Source organism: Monodon monoceros, unplaced genomic scaffold (assembly GCF_005190385.1).
Source record: "Monodon monoceros isolate NGI ecotype Baffin Bay Population unplaced genomic scaffold, NGI_Narwhal_1 Super_Scaffold_2, whole genome shotgun sequence".
NCBI lineage: Eukaryota > Metazoa > Chordata > Mammalia > Artiodactyla > Monodontidae > Monodon > Monodon monoceros.
This window is the reverse complement of record NW_021703776.1, coordinates 77,401,435-77,428,881: the sequence shown is the minus strand read 5'-3', so window position 1 is coordinate 77,428,881 and position 27,447 is coordinate 77,401,435. Positions and strand designations below refer to the sequence as shown.

The 27,447-nt window shown below is 38.7% G+C and overlaps 1 protein-coding gene across 14 annotated transcripts in view; it reads left to right on the top strand.

Annotated features, from left to right (window-relative positions):
• Positions 1 to 27,447, top strand: part of CADPS2 (calcium dependent secretion activator 2) — a 499,759-nt gene that overhangs the window by 104,328 nt on the left and 367,984 nt on the right. For all 14 annotated transcript variants that reach the window (XM_029233024.1, XM_029233030.1, XM_029233033.1 and 11 more), the window contains exon 2: positions 538 to 651. In XM_029233024.1, coding sequence (XP_029088857.1) covers positions 538 to 651 — 114 coding nt within the window. The remainder of the gene's footprint in view (positions 1 to 537; positions 652 to 27,447) is intronic.

Here is a 27,447-nt window from a genome sequence, read left to right as displayed (position 1 = left end):
CCCCCCCCCCCCCCCCCCCCCCCCGCATCGCCTCTCTGTTCGCCTCCTTATCATTCCTTTATCTCAGCTCAGGCACTGAGGTGTGTTTACTCATGGAATCCAGACTTTTGGCATACGACAGATGTCTTTTCCAGAGGATTCTTTCTCTGGGTCCCTCTGTCTTTCCTGTCACCTTCTGTCCAAAGCTGATGGTCGGCCGTTCACCTCCAAGAGCACTTGTCCCTTCTGCTCTCTCTATTCAGGGCAGCTGCCAGTTAGTTTCTCATTTGAATTTTAGATTTTTTTTTTTTTTTCTTCTCTCTACAGAGGGATTAGAGTGTAGTAATCACGGGAATTCTGTTTGGGGCAGAAATTTGGATTCCATCGCAATATCTGGTATCGCAGAGTATGTGGGGCAGTGACTTACATTTTTAAAATGACCCATAAGTTAATTCTAGGTATCAGATCTTAGACACAAGTAGCAAATGTAACTTTTAAAAGTCATTATGTTTCATGGATTGGCTGGTTTTTGATCTGATTCCCTCTTTTTTCTTGCAGCTTAACAAGCAGCAATTACAGTTACTGAAAGAACGGTTCCAGGCCTTCCTCAATGGGGAAACCCAGATTGTAGCCGATGAAGCGTTTTGCAATGCAGTTCGGAGTTACTATGAGGTAAGTTTGAAGAGTCTGATGCCTTTTAAAAGACATTTTTAATGGCTTTCCCATTTTAAGAAGCTCACTGGTGTGATAGGATGGCTGTGAGTTTGCCACCTTCCTTGAAAGCATTGTCAGTTCTAGTTTGCAATTTAAAAACGGATTCCACAGCCTGGCTTTGAGAGATAAACAGAATTGGAAGTTATTCACATCCTTTGAGGGAGAAGTAAGCTGTTTAGAAAAATCTCCTGGCAGTGATTGATATAGCTGAGTGTAGCTATCTCTGGGTCCACATGTCTAGTTTATCCTTTTTAATCAGGATTTCAATAGTAAATTGCTATCTTGTGCCATTCTGTTCACTAAACTTTATAATATTTAAGGCCAGGAACTCATTTCATGAGGATAAATTGAATTCTTTTCTTCCCGGGGAGATACTACTACAATACCACCTTTCTCTCTCTTCTGATTTTAGTTTGTGAGTCATCAGGAATTCTCTGTGGACTTCCTATGGGCACCAGTTTTCACACAGTGTCATTAACCGCTTCAGTGAGTGGCCAGTAGATGTTAAGAGAGTTCCCTTTTTTCCTGAGGACTTTGAGTCATTTGGTGCATGGATTCCTTCCACTGTGAAGATAGTCTACATCTCTCAGCTGAAGAACAACATACAAAGGTGTATTAGACTAGTACAAATTAAAAATGTAGAGATGCAGTGTGTCTGAAGTTTTCTGAGGCAGGGAAATATCTTTGCAAGAGTAACAAAGTAACTGGATATACAGATACTTGGTTGGATTAGTAATTAATTGATGGTGTGTATGTATCAGAAGTGGCTTAATGCAACCCGAGGGAGGTGTATGTTATCCCGAGCCTAGGCCTGTCAAACAAGATAAAAGTATAGAAGTCTTACTCACCAGATGTGTGTGTGTGGCAAGAATCTAGTGGCAATAGTGGATGCTGTCTAACTGAACCTTGACTCAGAATATCTTTTTTTTTTTTAATTTATTTATTTATTTTTGGCTGTGTTGGGTCTTTGTTGCTGTGTGAGGGCTTTCTCTAGTTGCGGCAAGCGGGGGCTACTCTTCGTTGCGGTGCATGGGCTTCTCATTGCAGTGGCTTCACTTGTTGTGGAGCACGGGCTCTAGGCGCGTGGGCTTCAGTAGTTGTGGCTCGTGGGCTTAGTTGCTCTGCAGCATGTGGGATCTTCCCAGACCAGGGCTCGAACCTGTGTCCCCTGCATTGGCAGGCGGATTCTTAACCACTGCGCCACCAGGGAAGCCCGACTCAGAATATCTTAACAAGTATAGGGTATCCAAAGCTTGAGTCTTTGAGTCAAAGTCTTGCAAGATGAAATCTTGCCTTGAATCTTAATAGATGAAATGTAAGGGCCTATACTTGCATCATGTAGTAAAAGAAAAGCCAAGCGTTTGTGTTCAGGAGGAAAGAAATGGGTTAAGTAATTTGTGTAAAAAGATGTAATTAAGCAAACTCAGTTTTGGTTCAGTACTGTGGTATTGTACATGTTAACATTAGGAAAAGAAACCGGGTGAGGGGGGCATGGGGGCTCTTTGTACTACATGTGCCACTTTTGTGTAAACCTAAAATTACTCCAAAATAAATATATTCCGAAGTAAGTGTTTTTCGTAAGGGTATTACAAAGAAGTAAGCATAATATGTTGTCAGTTTCGTAAAAGGCACACTTAAGCTGTGTTAATGAGAATATTTTTCCTGTAATAAAGGAGTATCACCATTTGGTTTCTAAACGAGGATGGTGTGCTTTTCTGGGTACAAACTACAAATGAAAAGATGTGGGTAAGTTTAGTGATAACAGGTTTGAAACATATCATAATATAGATCACTTGAAGGGCCTAAAGACAGATTAGGCTTGTGTTGTGTGTGGCCCAAGGGTAAAACTAGAATTAACATGGAAACTGAAGTGGGGGAGATTTCAACCTAATACCATTGGAGTTTGGTTGTACCTCCCAGATACAGAGTGGACTGGAGAGTGCAGCATCACTGGCGGCCAGATTCCCGCTCACTTCACAATCACTTGGGAAGCATTTTGCACAGAGGGGTCCCAGAGCTCTGCCCTGGGCTTACTGAATCAGAATTTCAGAATCTATATTTTTAAAAGCTTTCCAGGTGATTCGCTTACAACTGGTAGATTGCTGACCAATGGAATTAGATGATCGCTTGCTGGGATTGTTACAGAAAGAGATGTAAGTACTGAAGAGTGTTCAAAATGGCAGCTGGGAAACGACTGCGGCCTATTAGAAAGTCAGGAAATGTGGCTTCACATTGAACTCAGATGCTTACCAAACACATAACAGACAAGTCATTGAACCTCTGTGAGCTCCAGTGTTTCTATTTCTATTATCTAATTGGTGGGTAGTAATGTTTAAGTATTGGGCTAGGTGATCCAGGGTTTTCTATTCTTTGGGTAGTATTTCCAACAATTGTTGGCTTGTGAGACTGTAGCTAACTTGTCTTTGTGAAGTTCTCAAAGGGGTTAAGATTTATATTAATGTCTTTGGAGTCTATATTCCTGATTTACATTTGGGGAGTTACCATTTCCTAGGTGGCACACATTCAGTACTCAAACTCTTGATAAGTAAATTTTGTTGGAAAAATAAGGTAAAAAAATTGCTTCTCAATTTTTCCTACAAAAGTCTTTACCGTCTTTTTTAAGGATTATATTTTAGTATACTTTGCTATGACTAACAATGCTGGTAGTCTCAAGTGAAGTAAGTCAGAAAGAGAAAGACAGATACCATACGATAATCACTTATATGTGGAATCTAAACTATGACATAAATGAACATATCTACGAAACAAAAACAGACATAGAGAACAGACTTGTCACTGCTAAAGGGCAGGTGGTTGGAGGGAAGGACGGAGTTTGGGATTAGCAGCTGCAAACCATTATATATAGAATGGATAAACAACAAGGTCCTACTGTATAGCACAGAGAGCTGTATATTCAATATCCTGTGATAGACCATAATGGGAAAGAATATGAAAAGGATGTATGTATAACTGAGTCACTTTACAGCAGAAATTAAACAAAACATTGTAAATCAACTATACTTCAATAAAATTTTAAAAACCTGCTGGTAGCCTCTGCTATAATCACCTCTGTGGCACTTCTTACAGCTTACCAACAATATCTATTTTTTCTTCTTCCAGTATCTTTATGCTAAACAGTGAAAATATTACTACCCACAAATTCCATAAATAGAAACTGAAGCTCACAGAGGTTTCAATGACTTGTCCACTGTTGTATATTTGGTAAGCATCTGAGTTCAGTGTGAATCCAGATTTTCTGACTTTCACGGTGCCATTTGAATACACCTGTGCCACGTACTGTGCAAAACACTTCGAAAATGTTTTTATTCTTCAGAATAAACCTTTTAAGCAGAATTATTCCCATCTTAGAGACAAAGTTCAGTGACTAGTGCCCAAAGCTGCATAGCTAATAGCAGAGCCAAAACCTCACTCTTTCCACTAAAGCTTATTAAAAACAGATCTTGGGTTCTACCCAACACCTATTGAATCATAATTCCTTGGGATGGAGCATCTGAATTTTGAACTTGCACCTGGGGATGACTTTGGTTCAGTCTGTGTTTTGAGAAACATGTCGACCTAGATCTTAATGACTTCTTGAATGTATGTTCCCTGAAGGAACCATTTCTGCCCTGGTTATCATCTTATTCCACAAATGTAGCAAGTATTTTGTGGCACACAAATGCTTTCAACAAAAGCTTGTTGACTAAGTGGATGAGTATTGGAGCACTTATATTGTATATTATGTTGTATATTTGGGTTTTTTTCTCCATAATTTTTAAATTAAAGTATCACTTCAATAGTGCCATGGAATTTCTTTCCATTATGATCTCAATTTCATGGCTTTGTGGTTCCTCAAAGACGGCAGATGCTTCAGAAGCACAGTTGGGCTTTATGTTCTTTCTAACCTAGTATTCTATGATTTTATGATCTTTTTTGGCTTATGTATTTCAAGGTTTCCCTTTTCAGGGATGTTACATGTTGTCTCCTGTATACAGCTGTTTTCAACAGTTAATCCATCAGTAGCGATTTTCTAATATATTAGATTTTTGGTAGCCTTTAGCTGTGATGGACATTTCTAATCATGGCAGTATATGTGTGTGTGAATATATCCATATATGTGAAAAACCCTAGTAAACCTGTATCACCAATTAAATTGAAAATATATCTTTATACTTAGGGCTTACAAGTTCTCCAAAGTCTGTTTGTTATTAATTTTTCTAGCTTCATAAATGGTACTCCTTCAGTGATTTTATGAATAGTCCTTTCCATCTTGGTTGTATGTCTGTTTTATATAGACAATTAAGAATTATCCGTCTTTTTTTTTAAGCTAAACTTTGTTATTATTATTATTCTTTTGGCCGTGTGGCATGTGGGATCTTAGTTCCCCGAGCAGAGATCGAAACCGCACCCCCTGCATTGAAAGCTTGCAATCTTAACTACTGGACCAGCAGGGAAGTCCCTATCTGTCTCTTCTTAAACTGGTTGTACCTTTGGATATTTGGTTTACTTTACCTCTCTTTAATACCTGGGATCTTGGTGTGCTACTCAATATATTTCTTTTTCTCCACAGTATTTGACCAAAAGCATTTCTTCAAAGTACGTTCATTATTTTATTTTATTTTATTTTATTTTTATTTATTTATTTTTTTTGCGGTATGTGGGCCTCTCACTGTTGCGGCTCTCCCGTTGCGGAGCACAGGCTCCGGACGCGCAGGCTCAACGGCCACGGCTCACGGGCCCAGACGCTCTGCGGCATGTGGGATCTTCATGGACCGGGGCACGAACCCGTGTCCCCTGCATCGGCAGGCGGACTCTCAACCACTGCGCCACCAGGGAAGCCCACGTTCATTATTTTAAAAAGTATATAATTTCTTTCAACTAGATCGTGACAGGATTGAATCTTTCTGGGTTTTTAAAATGTGGTGCCTTCTTGGGTGTTTGTTCATATGTCTTTGTATATCTATATCTATGTCAGTATTAAACATTTACCGTGAATATTTTTTTTATTTTTTATTTATTTATTTTAACATCTTTATTGGAGTACAGTTGCTTTACAGTGGTGTGTTAGTTTCTGCTTTATAACAAAGTGAATCAGTTATACATATACATATGTTCCCATATCTCTTGCATCTCCCTCCCTCCCACCCTCCCTATCCCACCCCTCCGGGCGGTCACAAAGCACCGAGCTGATATCCCTGTGCTATGCGGCTGCTTCCCACTAGCTATCTGCCTTACGTTTGGTAGTGTATATATGTCCATACCTCTCTCTCGCTTTGTCACAGCTCACCCTTCCCCCTCCCCATATCCTCAAGTCCGTTCTCCAGTAGGTCTGTGTCTTTATTCCTGTCTTACCCCTAGGTTCTTCATGACATTTTTTTCCCCTTAAATTCCATATATATGTGTTAGCATACAGTATTTGTCTTTCTCTTTCTGACTTACTTCACTCTGTATGACAGACTCTAGGTCTATCCACTTCATTACAAATAGCTCAATTTCGTTTCTTTTTATGGCTGAGTAATATTCCATTGTATATATGTGCCACATCTTCTTTATCCATTCATCCGATGATGGGCACTTAGGTTGTTTCCATCTCCGGGCTATTGTAAATAGAGCTGCAATGAACATTTTGGTACATGACTCTTTTTGAATTATGGTTTTCTCGGGGTATATGCCCAGTAGTGGGATTGCTGGGTCATATGGTAGTTCTATTACTGTGAATATTATTCAATATGTTATATATTGTAGAAGCATATACTGTGAAGATCATTTTTATATGACAATGCTACTTCTATCTCATCCACTTTTACAAGATAACTTTGGTTTAAATATTGGCCTATAAAATAATAATAATAAACAAGAAATCTGTTTTTGAAATTACATCAGTCTTTTTCCTCATAAAGTTAGCATAATTAGGGGAAAAAGAATGGACCCAAGTGCTAAACCACCTAACTAGGCAAACTTGATGATACAGAAGAACCAGAACAGGAAAAGAAGAAAGAAATGGTAGATAGAATACACAGCTATTGATACTTAATAAAAGTTTAGCAGTTACATTCTTGATAATTTTATGGTTGCTAATTGCTGTTAGATTCTGCAGTACCTTCATCTTTTTTTTTCTTTCATTGAAGTTTTCTTCTTTCCCTTCACGCTCCCCCTGCCCCCCAAAGTAACTCGCTGTCTGGAGGAAGACATAAAATGGACAGTAGTCCTACAAGTATCTGTCGTTTCTTTCTAGCCATATCTTTTTTGCTTGTTCTGTTTTTCAATTTAGGAGACTTCAGCTGATTCTGTGGATGGGTAAACATAGGTTTATTGTAGTATGTTACTTTCCAAGTCGTCCTTCCCATCCGATATTGGCTTCTGTTCACAAAATTCAGGTGGACTTCATCCAAATACAACCAATGACAGTGTGATTTATAACAGATATGTGGAAAAGAAAATGGCCTTTCTTTGGAGATTTCCCAAAGATGGTATATAATTGCTTACTAGCTGCTTTCAGCGTAACAAACATTCACGTTCTGTTATTGTGTAAAAAAATGGATGTTGGAGTCTCTCTTCCCCTTTTTGGTGGGTTGGCTTTGTTCACAACTTTTTGGAAAGGAGGTGTATTTTTCTTCTTACCTCCATTTGTTTACGTTCTCTTCTGGTTCCTGAGAATGGATGAGATGAGAGTTAGAAGTTTTTAATCTTTAAAAATTATCAAAGAAGGACTAAAATAAATCTTGCCCCACCATCACCACCAAAACCCCTTGCTTTTCAGATTTTCTACTTGTATAATGATACAAATGGGAATTCCTTCAATAAAGAAAAACTGCCTTCAGTGTGAATTTACAGGTTTCATACGAAAGGAAAAATTACTCATTTTCATCTCAAAATATTGAGCTCCAGTTTTGGCCCTTTTATTGCATACTTTTATTTAAAGTGCATTCTGGGATTCAGAAGTTTTCTACTTTGATAGTACTTTAAGAACACTTTAATAGAAGTATACTATGACTGTTAGAGAATTTTTAAAATATTAAAGAGGAAAAGCTTCTGTAATCTGATAACTGCTTTAAAAATAAAATATTAATTATTAAAGAAGAAGTTAAATATCCCCTATAATTCCAATGCCTACAGACAACTGTAACAGTTTGGTGTTTCTCTTTTGTGTATATTAACTGGAATTATTTCAATTTTTTTACATATGTCATGAGCATTCTTTACTATTAACTATTTTTCAAGAGTGTGGTTTTAAATAGCTGTGTAATAGACCATTGTCTGCCTGTATCTAAATTTTATTCAGTTTCCTTGTTTCAGACGCTTAAGTTTTCTCCATTCTTAACTGTTAAAATAAGTGCTGAGATGATCATTTATATTCTTAAATAGGTTCATCTTTAAATTTCTGCAAGTGGTATTACTGGATGATGGAAGATAAACATTGTTTAAGCTCTTATAATACAGATTACCAAATTGTCCTCAAAAGTACTAAAATTTATGCTACCATAACAGTGTATGAGAGTGTCATTTTTTTTCCCTTCACACTTGGTATTATCATAAAATAAATGCCAAGTGATAGGTTCACTTGTTTTTATTTTACTGTTAGCGAAATTCAACACTTCCATACTGGCCATTCATATTTCTTTCTTTCTGAATTACCTGTTCATGCCCTTTGTCCATTTTTCCATTCAGATTTTGGATGTTCATCTTTTAAATACTGATTTATAAGTGTTCTTCATACACTAGGATGACTATTAACCCCTTTTTATGCTGCAATTATTTTCAGGGTTTTCTTTTTTTTCATTTTGCAATTTTAAGTTTCCTTACCTCTGATACTCATTTATTTCCTGTTCTGATAGAATGAAAGACATATTCTCATTCCAAGCAGAGACTGCACCACGTTTTATTTCCTTTGAATTTTCTTTTCTTGTTCATAGGTTATTCGTGCCAGTGGTTTGCATCATACCTTTCCCTCCTCTCCTCATTCCAGCTACGACCCTTTTTGGATTAGTAGCTCTCTGAGTAGAGTGTGTTGATGTAACTCAGGTGTTTGCTGTGGGCCTGTTTCCCTACCCGTTGAAGGGGGAAGAGGATTTCTAAAGCTCCCTCCCTTTGTGCAAGCCTCTGAGAGTTAATTTGTTTCTTTATATTGCTGTTTCTTCTTTTCCTTGCCCTACACGCTCTCACGTCTCCAAAATGTAAAGAATAAAAAAAAAACATGGCTTGATACTATAGCTAATGATACTAGATACTCTAGGACTAATGTCCAGGCCATGGTGTTTGAATTTTTGTACACATTTATGTTGGGAAAAATCTATATATCTTCCTAGTCCAGAGCATCAGGAAACTTGACCTTAGCTGTCAGTTTCTTCCAGGGAAGTTGGGAATGTCTGCCTCGGCTTCCCACTGCCAGCAATCAGTTTGGTATCATTCCTTTTCTTTCACCTACTTTCTTTCCCTGACGTTATATCCTGACCTTTAATATTTATTTAAAAAATAAGTGCAGTTGTGTAATGGTTGATTTGTGAAAACTGAGAGACTTTTAAGGCTTTTTTGATTTGTTTTATAAAATTACCTTTTTTAGAATTAAAAGGCACCATCCAAGTGTGTGTGTGTGTGTGTGTGTGCGCGCAAGCTAGAGGGAGAAGGGCTGGCAGATCTGCATTTAAATATTTTGATGTCAGTTTCTTGATAGCACTTTACTTTGGGATGGAAAGATTTACTGTTCATATTCCAAGGGATGTTTGACCTGTCAAAATCTCTTAAACTTTGAAATAATACCATGGAAAAGGCCTATTTTTTCATAGTGAATTGATGATCGCTAAGTAAACCAGGATTGGCATCCTGTGTCAGGAGGGTATGAAAAATGTCAGCACATTCATAGATGAAATCCAGTAACCAGTAATGAGAAGTGAGGTTTTAAATTTTCATCGAGCTCTGCAGATCACATTGTGTTTGTTATTTTTGATATTAGCCACTTTATTTCACATCACATTTTCTTAAATTCTAAGTATGGCATTTTAAATTAAGTATTCGGAAATAAAAGTGCTACAGATTTCCAATATCAAAAAAACAAACAACCCAATCCAAAAATGGGCAGAAGACCTAAATAGAGATTTCTCCAAAGAAGATATGCAGATTGCCAACAAACACATGAAAAGATGCTCAACATCACTAATCATAAGAGAAATGCAAATCAAAACTACAATGAGGCATCACCTCACACCAGTCAGCATGGCCATCATCAAAAAATCTACAAACAGTAAATGCTGGAGAGGGTGTGGAGAAAAGGGAACCCTCTTGCACTGTTGGTGGGAATGTAAATTGATACAGCCGCTATGGACAATAGTATGGAGGTTCCTTAAAAAACTAAAAATTGAACTACCGTTCATAGTAGTCCAAAAATGGACTACTCTGTCCATTTTGACATGGTTTGTACATGCTTCTATTTTTAAAATTACAACAAACAATTGTAGGGAAGAAATTTTTCTTTCTCCAGTGGCCTTTAATGCTACATGTTTTGATGAAGCAGTAAGTGATAATTTTCTGCTTTTGTGATGTTTTTGCCCCATTGGAATATATTTAATCCTTTATGTACTGCTGAGATTGAGATTTTAGCTTGACTACTAAATTCTGTGATCTAAAACTTTCTGTCACAGAGGAATTTAATTTCCTTCCTAGCTTACCTTCATTTCTTATAAAATTATGTGTACATCTGATAGTGTAGCATGGACAGGTGTTAAGCTAGTGATTACAAGTGGATATGATGGGTCCTTCAAAAGGGAAGATATTAAACATACTTAACTTTTGTTCCATGTGTGTTGGGAGGAAAGGAGATCAGCCTTCCCTCTTTCTTCCTGCGCCGGTAGCCTTTGTTTTTTAAACTGGCTCTGTTTCAAGCTGTAGCGCACTCACACATGATAGGCGTGATGTGCACCTGGCCTTCTTTCCTTAGCAGGATAGCCAGAGAAGGTAGATGGTTCTAGCAAGCTAGGGAGCAGAGAGGAGGGCTGCGTGGGACTTGCAGCTTGCTCCCCGCCATGTAGAACTCCACATACGAGTCAGGCTGGCCCCTTCTCGCTCCCAGCCCCTTGTCCCTTTTCTTGCATCTGCTTCCCTTTCCTCCTTTCCCCTCATCCTTCTCCCCCTCTTTGCAGAACTCTCTGCACAGTCAGGCTGGCCCCTCAGGGCCCTGCGAAGTGACCCGTGGTTGGAGGTTGCCTCCTTGCACACTTGAATCCTGACTTGCCCATGGCTAGCAAGAATGCAAAGGGAGTTGAGTCTATGTAACATAGATTTATATTTTGGCTTTTCCTTTACATGGCTCTTCCGAATTGTGTACATTTATAATGGCATAAGGTAGCAGTCCCTAAAAGTTTTATTATGGAAATAGTAAGTGGCCAGTGATCTTAACAGAAATGCAGCAGCATTGGAGAAAGCAGGATAGAGTCCGCCGTGACCTTAGATTGTTACCCTGTGATTGAGAAACAGGTTCATTTCATTGCTTCCATTCCCTGTTACACCAGACCAGCTGACAGAGTTCTTGGCTTCCCACATGGTCTCTGAGAAGTAGTCCGTGGTCACTGTGTCAGCTTCTCTGCTCCACAGCGCTGTCTCCTTAAGTGTTGTATTGTGACCATTCCTTGCCAGCTCTTACACCTTTATGTCTTAGTCCATTCAGGCTGCTTTTAACAAACCATCACGCTGGGTGACTTATAAGAAACAGAAATTGCTCAGTTCTGGATTCCGGGAAGTTCAAGATCATGGTTCTGGCAGAGTCAGTGTGGTGGCTGGCGAGGACCTACTTCCTGGTTCATAGAAGGTACTGTCCCACCATGTCCTGACACGGCAGAAGGGCTCTGGAGCTCCATGGAGTCTCTTTTTATAAGAGCTCTGACTCCATTCGTGAGGGCTCTACTCTCATGACTTAAGCACCTCCCAAAGACCTCACCTTCTGATACTCTCACATTGGGGGTTAGGATGTCAACCTATGAATTCTGGAAGTACACAAACTTATTATAGCACCTCATTTCACCGAACTTCCTCATACATACTTGACTGGTGAGTGATGGGGAGCAAATGTGATTACCTGAATATAATGTACACATCTTGCTTTTCATTACCCTGTGACCTGTTTAAAAGGCTCCTGCCACCCTTATCTACCCAGAGAACCCTCTCTGTCTTGTGAGACTGAGCTCCCCGGTTACATCTCTAGGTAACTTTCCCTGGTCCCCCAGCCTCCTCTCTCCTTCTACGCCCCCCTCCCTCCTCCTTCCTTCTTTTCCCCTCCCTCCCCTCCCTTCCTTTTCCACTTACTCCCTCCCATGATTTTTCCATGTCAAAAAATTTCTAGCTGTGTAGGAATATAATGGAGAATGATGATATAAAATGCTTTGAGTAGTCAGATTAAAAGGTAATGGTTGAAGTGCTTAATGACAGTCACATAAACTACACATACAAAGTTTCTACTTAGCAAACTCTAAATATGTCTTTTGTTAAAGTAAAGAAGGCAGGATATACTATGTTGTGCTGAGATAATTAAGTAGTATTTCAGTATTTTCTGCCCACTAATTTTACTATGTGGGGAAAATGATTATGCCCTCTCCAGGGTACATTCTTAAATTTAAGGCCTATTAAGCCAAGAGATGGAAGGGTTGGAAAGATTGCAGTTGCTAAATGTTGTGTAAGATTCTCTACAGTAGAGTGTTGTTTCCTCTCCCTAATCTTAAGCCACTTCTTTATTACTATTAACTTTTGGATGTGAAAGTTATTACCTTTTCACTTGCAAGATATCTTCCAAGTGGGAAATCTAAGCAGTATTATCTGTAAGCTGTTTGTAGCCAATGTTTATTGGGAGAAAAAGGCTCTGCTTTTTAATGTTAATGTACCTTATTTTTATAAAAAAATTTTACATGGTCTTCTCCATTTAATATATTGTTTATTCAAAATTTAAAAAAATCTTGTCAACAAGAACTATTTATGGTCTGTTTTTATGCCTTCATACCTTCAATTTACACATTTTTGAAGTTGCCAGGCTCTTCACGCATTCTGCTACATATCTGTCATTCTTGCTTGTTTGGTGCGACCAAACTGAGAAGAGGAGAAAACTTTGTAATTGGGTTCTGACAAGCCTATTTGGGAAATTAACGCAAAATGGTAAAAAGTGATAGGTAATGCCAAATATGAGAATAAGGATCAGTCATACCCTGAATTCAAAAGTATGAATATTGGGATAGATTAGATAATACAGAGTAGATAATGTTGGGAAAGATTATTTATACTACGAAGTGAGTCTTTGTTTTGCCTTTTAATTAGTTATAAAGTTTCCTTAGCTGCAAATTTTGTTGGCGTATTGAAAATCAGATATGATACATGTGTTACAGAGATTGTCAACATTTGAAGTGTTATTTTCTGTTGTAGTACAGTGAAGGGTATGTTCGTATTCCAAGTAAAGACTCAACTCCATTTTACTTCCTTTGAGCACTAAGTGACTATAAATAGACTCACACTATATCAAGTCAGGTTTTTGCCCCCAAATGAGTTTGTTGCAAACTTATGAAAAAGAAAATTCTTAGGGGTTTTCATGTTGAATTGTGTGTAAAAGACTGTGGCCCTTAGTAAAATCTAGGGGAACACAATCATATGTTTTTGTCAATGTTTCTGTTAGGTCCAGGGCAGACTTTAAGCTTTGATGGTACCTTACTAAGAGCAGAACATGTGGGACTTGACTTTCAAGTTTTGCACTGTGTTTCGTTTTTATAGTTGTACAACTTGCTTTCTTTCTCACAGATTATGTTCATTTTTAAGCCTTATATGCTGGAGAATTTTGACCATGGCAGATGATTTTAGCTCGTGTTGTCCATGGGAAAGCAGCCCTTTTTTAAAATGTAGGATCAGTACTACACCCCAGACCTTACTCAAAGGAGCATGAACTCAGTTTGAACTGCAGGTGGGCCATGCAGTCAGCCTTGGTACACAGGCCTGGAATGACACCGGTATTTTCCTAGGAATAGGTGTATGGAAGAGAATCTTTTCATATCCTTTAGGTGTAGGCGGGACCATATCTGTTGCTTTGAAATTGCAAGGAACAGAAATCCTGTGTGGCTTATAGAGGAGCCATGCTTGGATTCATGTGGCTTGTCCAGAGGCTCAAATCGCCCCCCATCAGTTTGGCTCAGGAAGGAGAAACCTTCTCCAGGAGGAAGGGTAGTGAGGACTGACCAATCCTAACTAAAAGCAGTGGGAAGTCCAATAACATTCACTCACTTAAGAGTTGTGTCCTGTCACTAGAGAGAACTCCCATGCCGTTCAGTACTGGAGAGATGTAAGGTTAAGAGGTTTGGTATATGGTGGAAGAGATCAAGAACCTCACATAAAACCTGAAAACAGGGGCGGTCGTCCTTGGAAGGAAGGAAGCGCAGTCGCATGCCATTTCAGAGGAGATTGTGTGTATAGGTGGGTTCTTCCACCACCCAGACTTGGTAAATTCATAGTGCCAAAATTAGCCTCTTGATGGGAGTGTTTAGGTTCATAGGTCATGGATTCAGAACAATCCTGTGAACTGACTAGCATTTGGCAAAGCTAAAAGCAAGGCTGTTTACCTTTTTAAACTTATACTCTTTGGTCTTTGCTGTAGTGTTTGCTGAATATACTATTGTCTGAGATAACTGAACTATTGCTGTCTGAGCCTGGGAATTCACAAACTTATGAGGAGTGGAAAGAAATAAACATGCTAAAAACAAAGATAAAATAGAAATTTTAAAATAATAAAGAAACAATTACTTAAAGAATTAGTTACATGAGAAGACTTAATGAGACAAATGCTACCAAGATTGATGAAAACATGAACAAATAAACGCAATTAGGAATATAAAAATGAGATTTAACTACAGATAGAATAATTTAAATATCGTAAAATTACTTTGAACAGTGTTATGCCATTAGATTATGAAACTTAAATGAAGTGATACTTTTGTTGAAAAACAAGACTGACCCAAGAAGAAATAGAAAACCTGAACTGTTGTCCATTAGGACAGTGAAGTGATAATCCAAGACTATCTACCCAAAGAGACTAAGCTCAAATAGTTTTACCAAACCTTTAAGGAAAGATAATTTGTAAGAACTGTCTCAGAAGTTAGAAAGAGAAAGCTTATTTGAGGCTAGTATATCTTTGCAAATAACCAAATTGGGAAAATGTAAGAATAGAAAACTAAGGACCAGTCTCATTTTACATGGATGCAGAAACCCTTAATAAAATATTAAATTTCAGGGATATACATCAAGATGAAGTATGTCTTATCCTATGAGTATGTGAATGATTCAATATTAGAAAAGCTTAATATCACCTACCACATTAAGAGGTGAAAGAGAAAAATCATGTGATTACATTAATGTAACAGAAATGGCATTTAATAAAATTCAGTATCTTCTCAGGATGAACAAATCTGTTCAAGATAAAGCACTTCTAGAAACTTCTTAAACATCAGAAATGTACAGAAAATATCACTTAATGGGGAGTGAAGATTTTGAAGATTTTGAAAAATCAGGAGTAAGACGAGGATGGCTGTCATCACTTACTATTACATACAGGCATACCTCCTTTTATTGTGCTTCACTTTATTGCTCTTTACAGATATTTACATTTTTATAAACTGAAGGTTTGTGGCAATCCTGTTTGGAGCAGGTCTTTTAGTGCCATTTTTCCAACATCTGTTGCTCACTTCGTGTCTCTGTCACGTTTTTGTAATTCTTGTAATATCTCAAACTTTCATTATTATATTTGTTATGGTGGTCTGTGATCAGTGATCTTTGTTACTATTGTAATTGTCTTGGGTGCCACAAGTCATGGCTGTATAAGATGGTGTGTGTGTTCTCACCGTTTCACCTACTGGCTGTTCCTGGTCTTTTTTTCCTCTCCTTGGGCCTCCCTGTTCCCTGGGACACACCAATATTGAAATTAGGTCAATTAGTAACCATGCAGTGGTCTCTAAATAGTCAAGTGAAAGGAATAGTTGCACATCTCTCACTTTAAATCAAAAGCTAGGTGTGATTAAGCTTAGTGAGGGAGGCATGTTGAAAGCCACGGTAGGACAAAAGCTGGGCTTCTTGCACCAAACAGTTAGCTAAGTTGTGAATTCAAAGAAAAAGTTCTTGAAGGAAATAAAACGTGCTACTACAGTGAATCACTCCTTCTTGTGAATGATAAGAAAGCAAAACAGGCTTGCTGCTGATAAGGAGAAAGTTTGAGTGGTCTGGATAGAAGATCAAACTACCCACAACATCCCCTTAAGCCAAACCTAATCCAGAACAAAGCCCTAACTCTCTTCAATTCAATGAAGAGGTGAGGAAGTTGCCCAAGAAAAGTTTGAAGCTAGCAGAGGTTGGTTCATGAGGTTAAAGGAAAGAAACCATTTCCATAACATAAAAGTGCAAGCTGAAAGCGGCAAGTGCTGATGTAGCAGCTCCAGCTGATTCATTCATTGGCCTAGCTAGATACAGAAGACCTCGCTAAGATAATGAAGGTGGCTACAGTAAACAACAGATTTTCAGTATAGACAAAACAGCCTTAAATCAGAAGATGATGCTATCTAGGACTTTCATAGCTGCAGAGAAGTCAATACCTGGCTTCAAAGAACAGGCTGGCTCTCTTGTTAGGGGCTAATGCAGCTGGTGACTTTCAGTTGAAGCTAATGTTAATTTACCATTCTGAAAATCCTGGGTCGTTAAGAATTATGCTAAATCTACTCTGCCTGTGCTCCACAAATGGAACAACCAAGCCTGAATGACAGCACATCTGTTTACAACATGGTTTACTGAATATTTCAAGCCTACTGTTGAGACCTACTGCTCAGAAAATTCCTGAAGATGTGATTGAATTGCTGCAGTCTCACAATCAAACTTTAATTGGTGAGGAGTTGCTTCTTAGGGATGAGCAAAGAAAGTATTTCTTGAGATGGAATCTACTCTTGCTGAAGCAGCTGTGAAGATTTTTGAAGTGACAACAAAGAATTTAGAATATTACATAAACTTCATTGAGAAAGCAGTGGGAAGGTTTGAGAGGATTGACTGCAGCTTTTTTTTTTTTTTTTTTTTTTTTTGACTGCAGCTTTTAAAGAAGTTCTATTGTGGGTAAAATGCTATCAAACAGCACTGCATGCACCAGAGAAATCGTTTGAGAGAAAGAGTCAATTGATGTGGCAGACTTCATTTAAGAACTGGCCACAGCGACCTCAGTTGTCAGCGACAAACACCCTGATCAGTCAGCAGCAAAAGAAAACACATTGAGGAAGACCCTCCATCAGCAAAAAGATTATAACTCGCTGAAGGCTCAGCCGATGGTTAGCATTTTTTAGCAATAAAGTATTTTTAAATGAAGGTACATACATTTTCTGACGTAATGCTACGTAACACTTACTAGGCTACAGTATACTGTAACCATAACCTGTATGCATTGGGAACCCCCCCCCCCCCCCGCAAATCTGTATGACCTGCTTTATTGTGGTGGTCTGGGACCAAACCCACAGTATTTCCAAGGTATGCCTGTATTGTAATGGAGTACGAAAAAGAGCATCGTTAAACTTGTAGTGGTAAAGTTATACCATCTGCATATATGGAGAGTTTATTTTCTATGTGGACAATTTTAAGGGGACCTATAGAGAAACTAGAAAAAGTAATGACTTCAGGAAGATTATCTAGTTTTTACCCAGCAGACATACAGAAATCTGTAGCACTTTTTTTTTAACAAATAAAATACATGTTTTTAAAACAAAATTACAATACTGAAAATAAAGTTTATCTTGCTTTTTCACTTACCAAGAGAATTTTCTTAGGTCGGTAGATAGACTTTATAAATTGAATTTTATAGAGATATTATTTTATTTTGAAAATACATCATAATTTACTTAACTGTTCACATATTTTGGGCTAATTAGATTATTTCCATTTTCATTATTATAAATAACATTGAAATCAATATCTATAGACAACCCTTTTTAATTTCTTAAGCTAGATCAGAGAGGTAGAATTTCTGGTTCAAAAAAAAACTTTGAAGTTTTTTTTTTTTTTAACATCTTTATTGGAGTATAATTACTTTACAATGGTGTGTTAGTTTCTGCTGTATAACAAAGTGAATCAGCTATACGTATACATATATTCCCGTATCTCCCCCCTCTTGCGTCTCCCTCCCACCCTCCCTATCCCAGTCCTTTAGGTGGACACAAAGCACCGAGCTCATCTTCCTGTGCTATGCAGCTGTTTCCCACTAGCTATTTATTTCACATTTGGTAGTGTATATATGTCCGTGCCACTCTCTCACTTGGTCCCAGCTTACCTTTCCTCCTCCCCGTGTCCTCAAGTCCATTCTCTACGTCTGCATCTTTATTCCTGTCCTGCCCCTAGGTTCTTCAGAACCATTTTTGGTTTTGTTTTTGTTTTTAGATTCCGTATATATGGGTTAGCATATGGTATTTGTTTTTCTCTTTCTGACTGACTTCATTCTGTATGAGAGTCTCTAGGTCCATCCATCTCACTACAGATAACTCAATTTTGTTTCTTTTTATGGCTGAGTAATATTCCATTGTATATATGTGCCACATCTTCTTTATCCATTCATCTGTCAATGGACACTTAGGTTGCTTCCATGTCCTGGCTATTGTAAGTAGAGCTGCAGTGAACATTGTGGTACATGACTCTTTTTGAATTATGGTTTTCTCAGGTTATATGCCCAGTAGTGGGATTGCTGGGTCGTATGATAGTTCTATTTTTAGTTTTTTAAGGAACCTCCATACTGTTCTCCATAGTGGCTGTATCAGTTTACATTCCCATCAACAGTGCAAGAGTGTTCCCTTTTCTCCGCACCCTCTCCAGCATTTACTGTTTGTAGATATTTTGACGATGGCCATTCTGACTGGTGTGAGGTGATCCTCATTGTAGTTTTGATTTGCATTTCTCTTATGATTAGTGGCGTTGAGCATCCTTTCATGTGTTTGTTGGCAATCTGTGTATCTTCTTTGGAGAAATGTCTATTTAGGTCTTCTGCCCATTTTTGGATTGGGTTGTTTGTTTTTTTTGATACTGGAAAACTGTAGCACTTTTATTAAATAACAATAACTTACTAGAAAATGGCAGTAGGAAAAAATAATTCATTTTCAAAAGCATCAACACATAAAGTACCTCTTAAATACAAATCCCACCCTAATACTTCAAGGCCCCTGGGGAGAAATATTATGAAATATTACTGAAGAACATAAAAGAGAAATATATCTTGTTTTTGAATGGGAAGAGTCAATTTCATAAAGATAGCATTTATCCTCAAGTTTGTCGGTAAGTCATTACAATCACAACCCCCTAGCAGAGTTTTGCTTTACATCACTTGATAAGATGATACTGAAATTTATATGAGAAAGCAAAGGGTCAGCAATAGCCAAGACTATATAGAAAAGGAGGAGGAGTGACAAGGGGCGATTTGCCCTACCAACGTTCCAAGTTACTGTAATTGAGATAGACTGGTATTAGTAGAGGGGCGGGTCAGAAATAAACTCACACATGGATATAAACTTTATATGCTTTACAGGTGGCATTATACATTTTTCGGAAAGTATCAGTAGACTGATGAATAAACGTTGCTAGGATAATTGGCTACCCATATGGAATTAAAGATAATACTGGAGTCTGTCTTTGCATTGTGCACAAATATATTCTAAATATATTAAATACAGAAATGGGAAAAGCAAAAATTTAGAAGAAAACATGAGAACATGTAAAGAATAGAACAGGATTTTCTTTTAAAGCCAAAGAAAATACAAATCATATGAAAGGTTGAAAAGTTCTCCTAAAGTGAAGCTGAAATATTTCATGATAAGCAAAACAAAGTGGGAAGATAATAAGACTGAGATGATATCACAATGCCTATAATTAACATAGGCTTAATATCTAAAATGTATACAGAGCTCCTGTATAACTGTGTGAAAAGGCAAACAATTCTCGAACACATAAAGGATAAATAATTCAAAGAATAGGAAACCTGAATGGCCAATAAACTGTTAGTTTCATGTAGCTGCTGTAACAAATTTCAGCAAACTGGGTGGCTTAAAGCAAATCTATTCTCTCACAGTTTGGGAGGCCAAGCATCTGAAATCAAGGTGTAAGCAGGGCTGCACTCCCCCTGAAGGCACTAGGGGAGGATCCTTTGTTTTTGTTTTTGTTTTTTTTGCGGTAAGCGGGCCTCTCACTGCTGCGGCCTCTCCCGTTGCGGAGCACAGGCTCTGGACGCGCAGGCCCAGTGGCCATGGCTCATGGGCCCAGCTGCTCCGCGGCATGTGGGATCCTCCCGGACCGGGGCACGAACCCGTGTCCCCTGCATCGGCAGGCGGACCCTCAACCACTGGGGGAGGATCTTTTGAAGCCTCTTGCAGGTTTGGCTGTTGGCATTCTTTGACTTCCTTGCCTTAGGACCACATCACTCCCGGTGCCTGCCTTTGTCTTTACATTGCCTCCTTCTCTTCTGCCTGCCAGATCTTTCCTGTGTCTCTTATCAGGACATTTGTCCTTGGATTTGGACCCAGCTGATAATCTAGGATGATCTTTTCATGTCAAGATCCTTAATTTCACCTGCAAAGACTTTTTCCAAATAACATGCACAGGTTCTAGGAATTTGACATGGACATATATTCTGGAGAGTCATCCCTGAACTTGGTACAGTGTAAAGAGATGGTTAACATCCCTTGTGATCAAGGATATGCACATTCAAATGCTGAAATACCATTTGTCTTCTTTCAGTTTTACAAGTTTGGAAACATTAAACTTGAATAAGGGTATAGAGGGGTAAGTACTTCCGTGCTTCTGGCCAAAGTGTAAATCTTCGCAAACACTTTGGACAGTACTTTGGTGCTGTCTGTTTAGCTTGAAGATGCCTAGCGCCTCCACCCTGTGACCTAGGAAGTAAACCTCCAGGAGTATACTCTAGAGAAATTCTAGCACAAGGAAACCTATTCAGGAATGTCCACTGAAGCATTGTTCAAAATATAAAAAAAGTGAACACAGCTCAAATATCCATCAACAGATGAGTGAATAAATATACAGTGTGACATATTCATAAGATAGAATGCTATAAACGAGTGAATCTCAAAAACAATGAACAAGAGAGAAAAGTTGCAGAATGATTGGTGTAGTACAGTTCTATTTATATACAGTTTTATAACATGCAGCGTAAATTTTCTATATTGGTTACGAATACATGCACATGGAACTTCAATGGAATTAATACCGTATCCTGGATAGGGTTTATCTCTGGGGATTCTGGAAGGATTATTGGTTTGGGGATTGGTGTATAAGGACCTTCGACTATATCTGTAATTTTCCTTAAAAAAAAAAAAAATCTTCCCCAGAACCTTAGAATGTGACTTTATTCGGAAATAAGATTGTTGCAGATGTAATTAGTTAAGCTAAGGTGAGGGTGAGTATCTAATCTAATCGGATGAGTATCCTCATATAGAGGAGACTGAGACACAGGGGAGGACACCCTGTGAAGATGAAGATGGAGACAGATGTGGAGCGACTCATCTGCAAGCCAAGGGGCGCCGAGGATTTCTGGGAGCCCCCAGAATGTAGTGGAGAAGCATGGAGCAGATTCCCTGAACCTGTGGTAGGATACAACCCTGCCGGCATCTTGAATTTTCGATTTCTTGTCTCTGGAACTGTGGGGAGGGGCGGGATGGGGAATCCCTGTCGTTTCAAGTCGTCCGGTTTGTTTGTTACAACAGCCCTAGGAACCGAATACATATCCAGAATGTTCAGATTTTAAGTTGGGTGATGAGTACCGGCGTGTTACAGTATTCTCTGTATTTTTCTTTTTTATATTGTGTCTTGAAAATATTTAAGAGCAAACAAACCCACACTAATCTGAATTTTTGTAATTAACCTTTCTGATGGAGTTAAAGAGTAAAATAGATGTGTGAGTAATTGGCAAAATGAGCAGTGCTCCGTATATTACAGATGGAATCAGAGATGATACCTGTTACAAAACCCAAACAGTATGTTTCCTAGGGTCAGTTAATGGTCTTAAATTAGAATGGGGGACTAACTCAGCGTTGAAAGAGCTGCTCTTGTCCAGTATCCAGTATGGAAAATAAGTATGTCTGGACCTAGTTATAAAAACAAAAAACAAAGGTAATTGGGCTATGAGACATCAAACATTGGGGTAAAATCCTGGTTCAGGGCTTCCCTGGTGGCGCAGTGGTTGAGAGTCCGCCTGCCAATGCAGGGGACACAGGTTCGTGCCCCGGCCCGGGAAGATCCCACATGCCGCGGAGCGGCTGGGCCCGTGAGCCATGGCCGCTGAGCCTGCGCGTCTGGAGCCTGTGCTCCGCAACGGGAGAGGCCACAACACTGAGAGACCCGCATACTGCAACAACAACAACAAAAATCCTGGTTCAGCTACTTAATAGGTTACTTGCTTAGCTTCAGTTTTTTAATCTCTAAAACAGCTTCTCATAGTGTCTACTTCATTGCATTATTGTGGTTATCAAATGAGCTAGTACATAAAGTGCTAAACACCAAGCATTCAGTAAAGACTCAGATTGAAGCTTGCACTGTCAATAGCAGTAGCAGTGTAAGTTACTGTCATTCAAATTAGAAAAGTACTACACTTGACATATCAGCTGGGTAGTTTGTAAGGACACTGCACTAATCACCTTGGGAGTAGTTTTACTCTTGTGTATGGCAGTGGGTTTTGTTCTAGTTTGCTCCCAATCTGTGCCCCACACCTAGTAGTCCATTTTGCATATATGTATTTTTTTTTGAGACATAAACATAAACCAGATTTTGTATAGTTCAGTCTCTCCAGTTTACTATGGATTCTTTCTGTAATTGTGTCACCTGTGGCCCTGTGAATGAATGTTTGATTTTATTAAATTTTTGATGAGAGAAAAGTATTAAAGAAAAAAATTTACCAAAGAAATTAAAGTGACATGTAAAAAACCAAGTTAAAAATTTAGGACATCTGGGCTTCCCTGGTGGCGCAGTGGTTGAGAATCTGCCTGCCAATGCAGGGGACACGGGTTTGAGCCCTGGTCTGGGAAGATCCCACATGCCGCGGAGCAACTAGGCCCGTGAGCCACAACTACTGAGCCTGTGCGTCTGGAGCCTGTGCTCTGCAACGAGAGGCCACGATAGTGAGAGGCCCGCACACTGCGATGAAGAGTGGCCCCCACTTGCCGCAACTAGAGAAAGCCCTCGCACAGAAACGAAGACCCAACACAGCCATAAATAAATTAATTAATTAAAAAAAAATTTAAGACATCTAGTCTAGAAACAATTCAAAAGTTGTAGGGAGGGTGGGAACAGTAAATTCCATGTCCACTTTATATACTTGTAGGCTAAGAGACTGTCGCATGTATTTTTCTGTTAACTGTATGACTTTTCCTCTTGATTTATGTAGAATATCGGTCATTTAGTTTTCCCACCTGCATAATCTTTGTTAGTGTAATCTTGATCAAATGGACATTAGGACAACAGTAATTGAGTTCTAGGCCTTGCCCAGAACCTAGTGTTATATGTGGATATTACAGACACTTTTGCTTTCTCATATGATAACCTTTTTGTCTTAAGCCTCAAATTAAACCTTGAGTCACTGGTGACATGAATGTTCTTCTTGCAGTTTGACATGGATTACTAATGTAACAATTACTTTGTGAAACAAGGCTCTTTTTCAATGTATTGAAAAATATCGTGCCAGGAGAGCTAATCAAAAGCTTTGTTTTGTTTTGCTCTTGTTTTCATGGGAGGTCTGTGGGTGTGAAGGAACAAAAAGGACCTGTTTTTTTTTTTTTTTTTGTGGTACGCGGGCCTCTCACTGTTGTGGCCTCTCCCGTTGCGGAGCGTAAGCTCAGCGGCCATGGCTCACGGGCCTAGCTGCTCCACGACATGTGGGATCTTCCCGGACCGGCGCACGAACCCGTGTCCCCTGCATCGGCAGGCGGACTCTCAACCACTGCGCCACCAGGGAAGCCCAGGACCTGTTTTTTGAAGTTGGCATATACATTAAGAGGATAATATTCATAATAAGCAACTCTGTTATCATGCATCCTTTATGAATCATGAAATACTTTCTCTAATGGGCAATCACTTACTGTTTACCTGCAGATGTTAACAGGCATTTAGGCAGTAGATCAGTAGTTATATATGTTATATATGGAAAAGTGATACTACATGTTTTATGTCAATATAGAGACTTCCTTAGAATTAAAGGATTGAACAAGTCCCTTAAAGACCCTGACATCACTCTTATCTAGTAAAATAAGTGAATAAGACTATAAAGATGATGATAGTGGTGGTAACACACATCGATATGTGTATGAGCCGAACAGTGTTCTAAATGCTTTAGATACTGTACATTTTTTTGTTTGGTCCTCATAAGAGCTCTGAAAGTTTGGTACTGCTAATTTCCCCACTTTACAGGTAAAGAAACCAGGGCATATAAGTTCAAGTAAGCTGCCCAAGGTTGCAGAGCTAGTGTAAATACAGGTTTCAAACCCAGGCAGCTTAGCTTCAGAATTAATTAAACCTGTGAAATTTAAGTAATTCCTATTCCTGTTAAAACTAATGAGACCTACTGTGAAACATGATACGAAACAAAGATTTGTTTTTAAATATAGAAATTTAGCAGCTCCATGAGCTTCATGAACCTGAGTCAAGGAAGCTTTGTGATCAGATGTGCTGTTTGGCCTGCTTTATTGTAAACTGCGTGAAACATACTAGTGAATGTGGTACCTTAGCTTAGGGTATCCAGACAATGTGTGAATAAACTGCTCCATCTTAGGGCAGGATTTATCCTTTCCTACCGCTCTGCCGTTTACTTCACATTACTTATTTATTACATCAGAGTTCTTGGGTGAGATACACCCTTGACCTCATCTTTGAATCCCCAGGTACACATAAAGATTGATTCATGAATATAGAAAATTGGTGTTTTGACCACTGCTCTAGCCTCAGCACTGAGAACTGTGCACATAGTAGGTTCTTGATAAATATTTGCATGAATGAGTGAGAGAATCGTGTAGGTATTGAGTAGGTGGTTCTTGGATTGTCATCCTGGAGCGTATGTGAAAAATAGAACTTGCCAAGTTCTTCGTGTCAGAGAATCACTTTTATTATGAAAAATCAAATAAGTAATTGATTTTACACAAATCCGTGTACTAGGCTCCGTAGGAAGACAAAGGAATATAAGAAAATCCTACCCTCAAAGAACTTATAATTGAGAATCAAAAAAGCCTTTATTAGAATGAAAAGTAAATTAATGTTGTTTCAACACCTGCGGAAAAATATCACCAGGTAGTATATAATTTCCTAAGAAAGGATCTGGAAAAATGAAGAATAGTATTTTTTTCTTAAAAATGTACATAGTACTTGATTTATTTTTATTTTAAAATATATATATATGGTATGTACTGTTTTTACTCTAAAGTATAAGTACAAGTTTTTTTAGTGATAAAAAATTACAGGCAGTTCACAGTAGAAAGAACATGATTTGTACCTGGTTAGTCAGATGGTTTCTAGGGGTTGCAGGATTTGAGTGTGTCTTGGGCTGGGAATAGAAGGCCTCATGGGTTGTTGAGAAAGTTAGTTGTTTTAACTATTACTGCTCATATGATTATAGGGCTTTCTTTGAGGCACTGAAATGAACAAAATTATTCTGATACTTTTCTCTGGATAATGACTATTTGGCTTATGACTTGATACGTATCTATATAGGTGTGTGTGTGTGTATATATATATATATAAATATCTTGATATATAAAAGATAATTAAAGGAGCATTTGAAATATTGTAGAGTCTAGTTGCTTATATATTAGAAATAGTTGTTAGTTTATGGCTGTATGTTACTCAATTTTTATATCATTTTTCAGATACAGAGATGTGGATGGAATTCTTGACTTCTAGAGAGAAAATGTGAGACACATGGCCTCTGATCCTGTGATGTTAAATAAGCCTTTTTCTGGACAACTGTTGTCAAAGTAATTCTTAGCTGAGGGACGACATGTCAAATCATTGCTTGTTCTATTTTTTTTAATGGATGACTGTATAATGCAGAGGTTGCCGCAAGCTGCTGCTATGTCTTAATATTTTGAAGAATAAGTGCTTGAAAAGTCACACATTGGTTGGGGACCCTGAGCAAATTTTATTGTGCTGGGGACAAGGGGAGGAAACAGGATTTACAGAAATAAGATGACACTGCTTCTTCCAAGACATTCTAAATCAAACAAAAGTATAGCCAGACATATAAGCATCTAACTACACTATATAATATATGGCAAAATTAAATGACTGTCAAATAGATACAAAAAAATAGGAGCACGTTGTTTTGACTGGGATGATTGCAAAAGGGAGTTGGGGATCAGCCTTGAAGGATGAGAAAATATTATTAGGTGGAAAACAGGAAAGAGCCTTCATAAAATTGGAAGGGGGAAAGGGCCCCTTTACTGAGCCCCTGCCATGCTAGCCGTGTGCTTAGTGAATTACAAAGAGATGTGAAATAGGTCATCTGATACTCACTGTGTACCAGGGAGGCAGTCATTTACTTCCCCATCTTACAAATGAGAAAACTGAGGCTCAGTGTGACTTATGTCACACAGCTAGCACATGACAGAGACTGGGTTTCATGGCAGGTCTGTTGCACATAACTTTGTGTTTCAGTACCGTTTCTGCTAGTGTGATGACTCCATATTCCTGTTTTTTTTCTTCTCTGCTGCTTCCCAGGAGGGATTAAATTACCTAATAAATGAGTAAGGTTTTTTGACCTGTGAATTGGAAAAACGTAAGGGATGTGAGTGGGAAAATCTTAATCGCTGCTGCCCTGCTATTTCTGACTGCTAAGAGCTCACTCAGAGTTAACCGCACTCCAGGGGACTGGTGTTAGGAAGACAAAGCTTATAAAAACCTTCAATGAGGGCTTCCCTGGTGGTGCAGTGGTTGAGAGTCCACCTGCCGATGCAGGGGACACGGGTTCGTGCCCCGGTCCCGGAGGATCCCACATGCCGCGGAGCGGCTGGGCCCGTGAGCCATGGACGCTGAGTCTGCACGTCCGGAGCCTGTGCTCCGCAAAGGGAGAGGCCACAACAGTGAGAGGCCCGCGTACCGCAAAAAAACAAAAACAAAAAAACACAAAAAAAACCCTTCAATGACCCCGATTGTGGCTTAAGAAGGTCTAGAATCTAAGGGTTTTAGGGCAACTTTGAAATGACAGGGCTCCAAAAGCAGGCTCCTCATCCTTGGTGGTTCTTAACTACAGGAGCAAAATAGTCTGTTCAGAGAACAGGGCAAGTTCTGGTGGTTATTCAAAAGATTCTGCTCTTATTTATTTATTTTTTCCCTTTTTTGAGTATGTTGCCTTCTCTCCGCCCTTTCGAACAAAAATCCAGTCTAAATGATTGAGTTAATATTAAGATGTATTTTGTCCTAGGCTCAAAGAAAGGTAACAGTACCACCATTTACCGTCCTTAGTCTTTAATCTTGTGTTTGCTGAGGAATGTTCAGCTACTTTCTCTGTCCTCTGAGTGCACAGGCTGTGCTGTGAGGTTTTGCCCCCATTACTTTCCAAACTACTAGTAATGTTTTTCTACTCTGTTGATTGCCATTCTTTCTTCTAACTTGGCAGATTGAATGAGAAGGAAAAGTTGTTTTCAATTTAGTGTTACAGTTTTGTAGACCTTGACTTGAATTCAGAATGTGGAAGAGAGTGTAATTTATGTAGTTTGATTTATACCCATTAAAGTTTAAGATAAT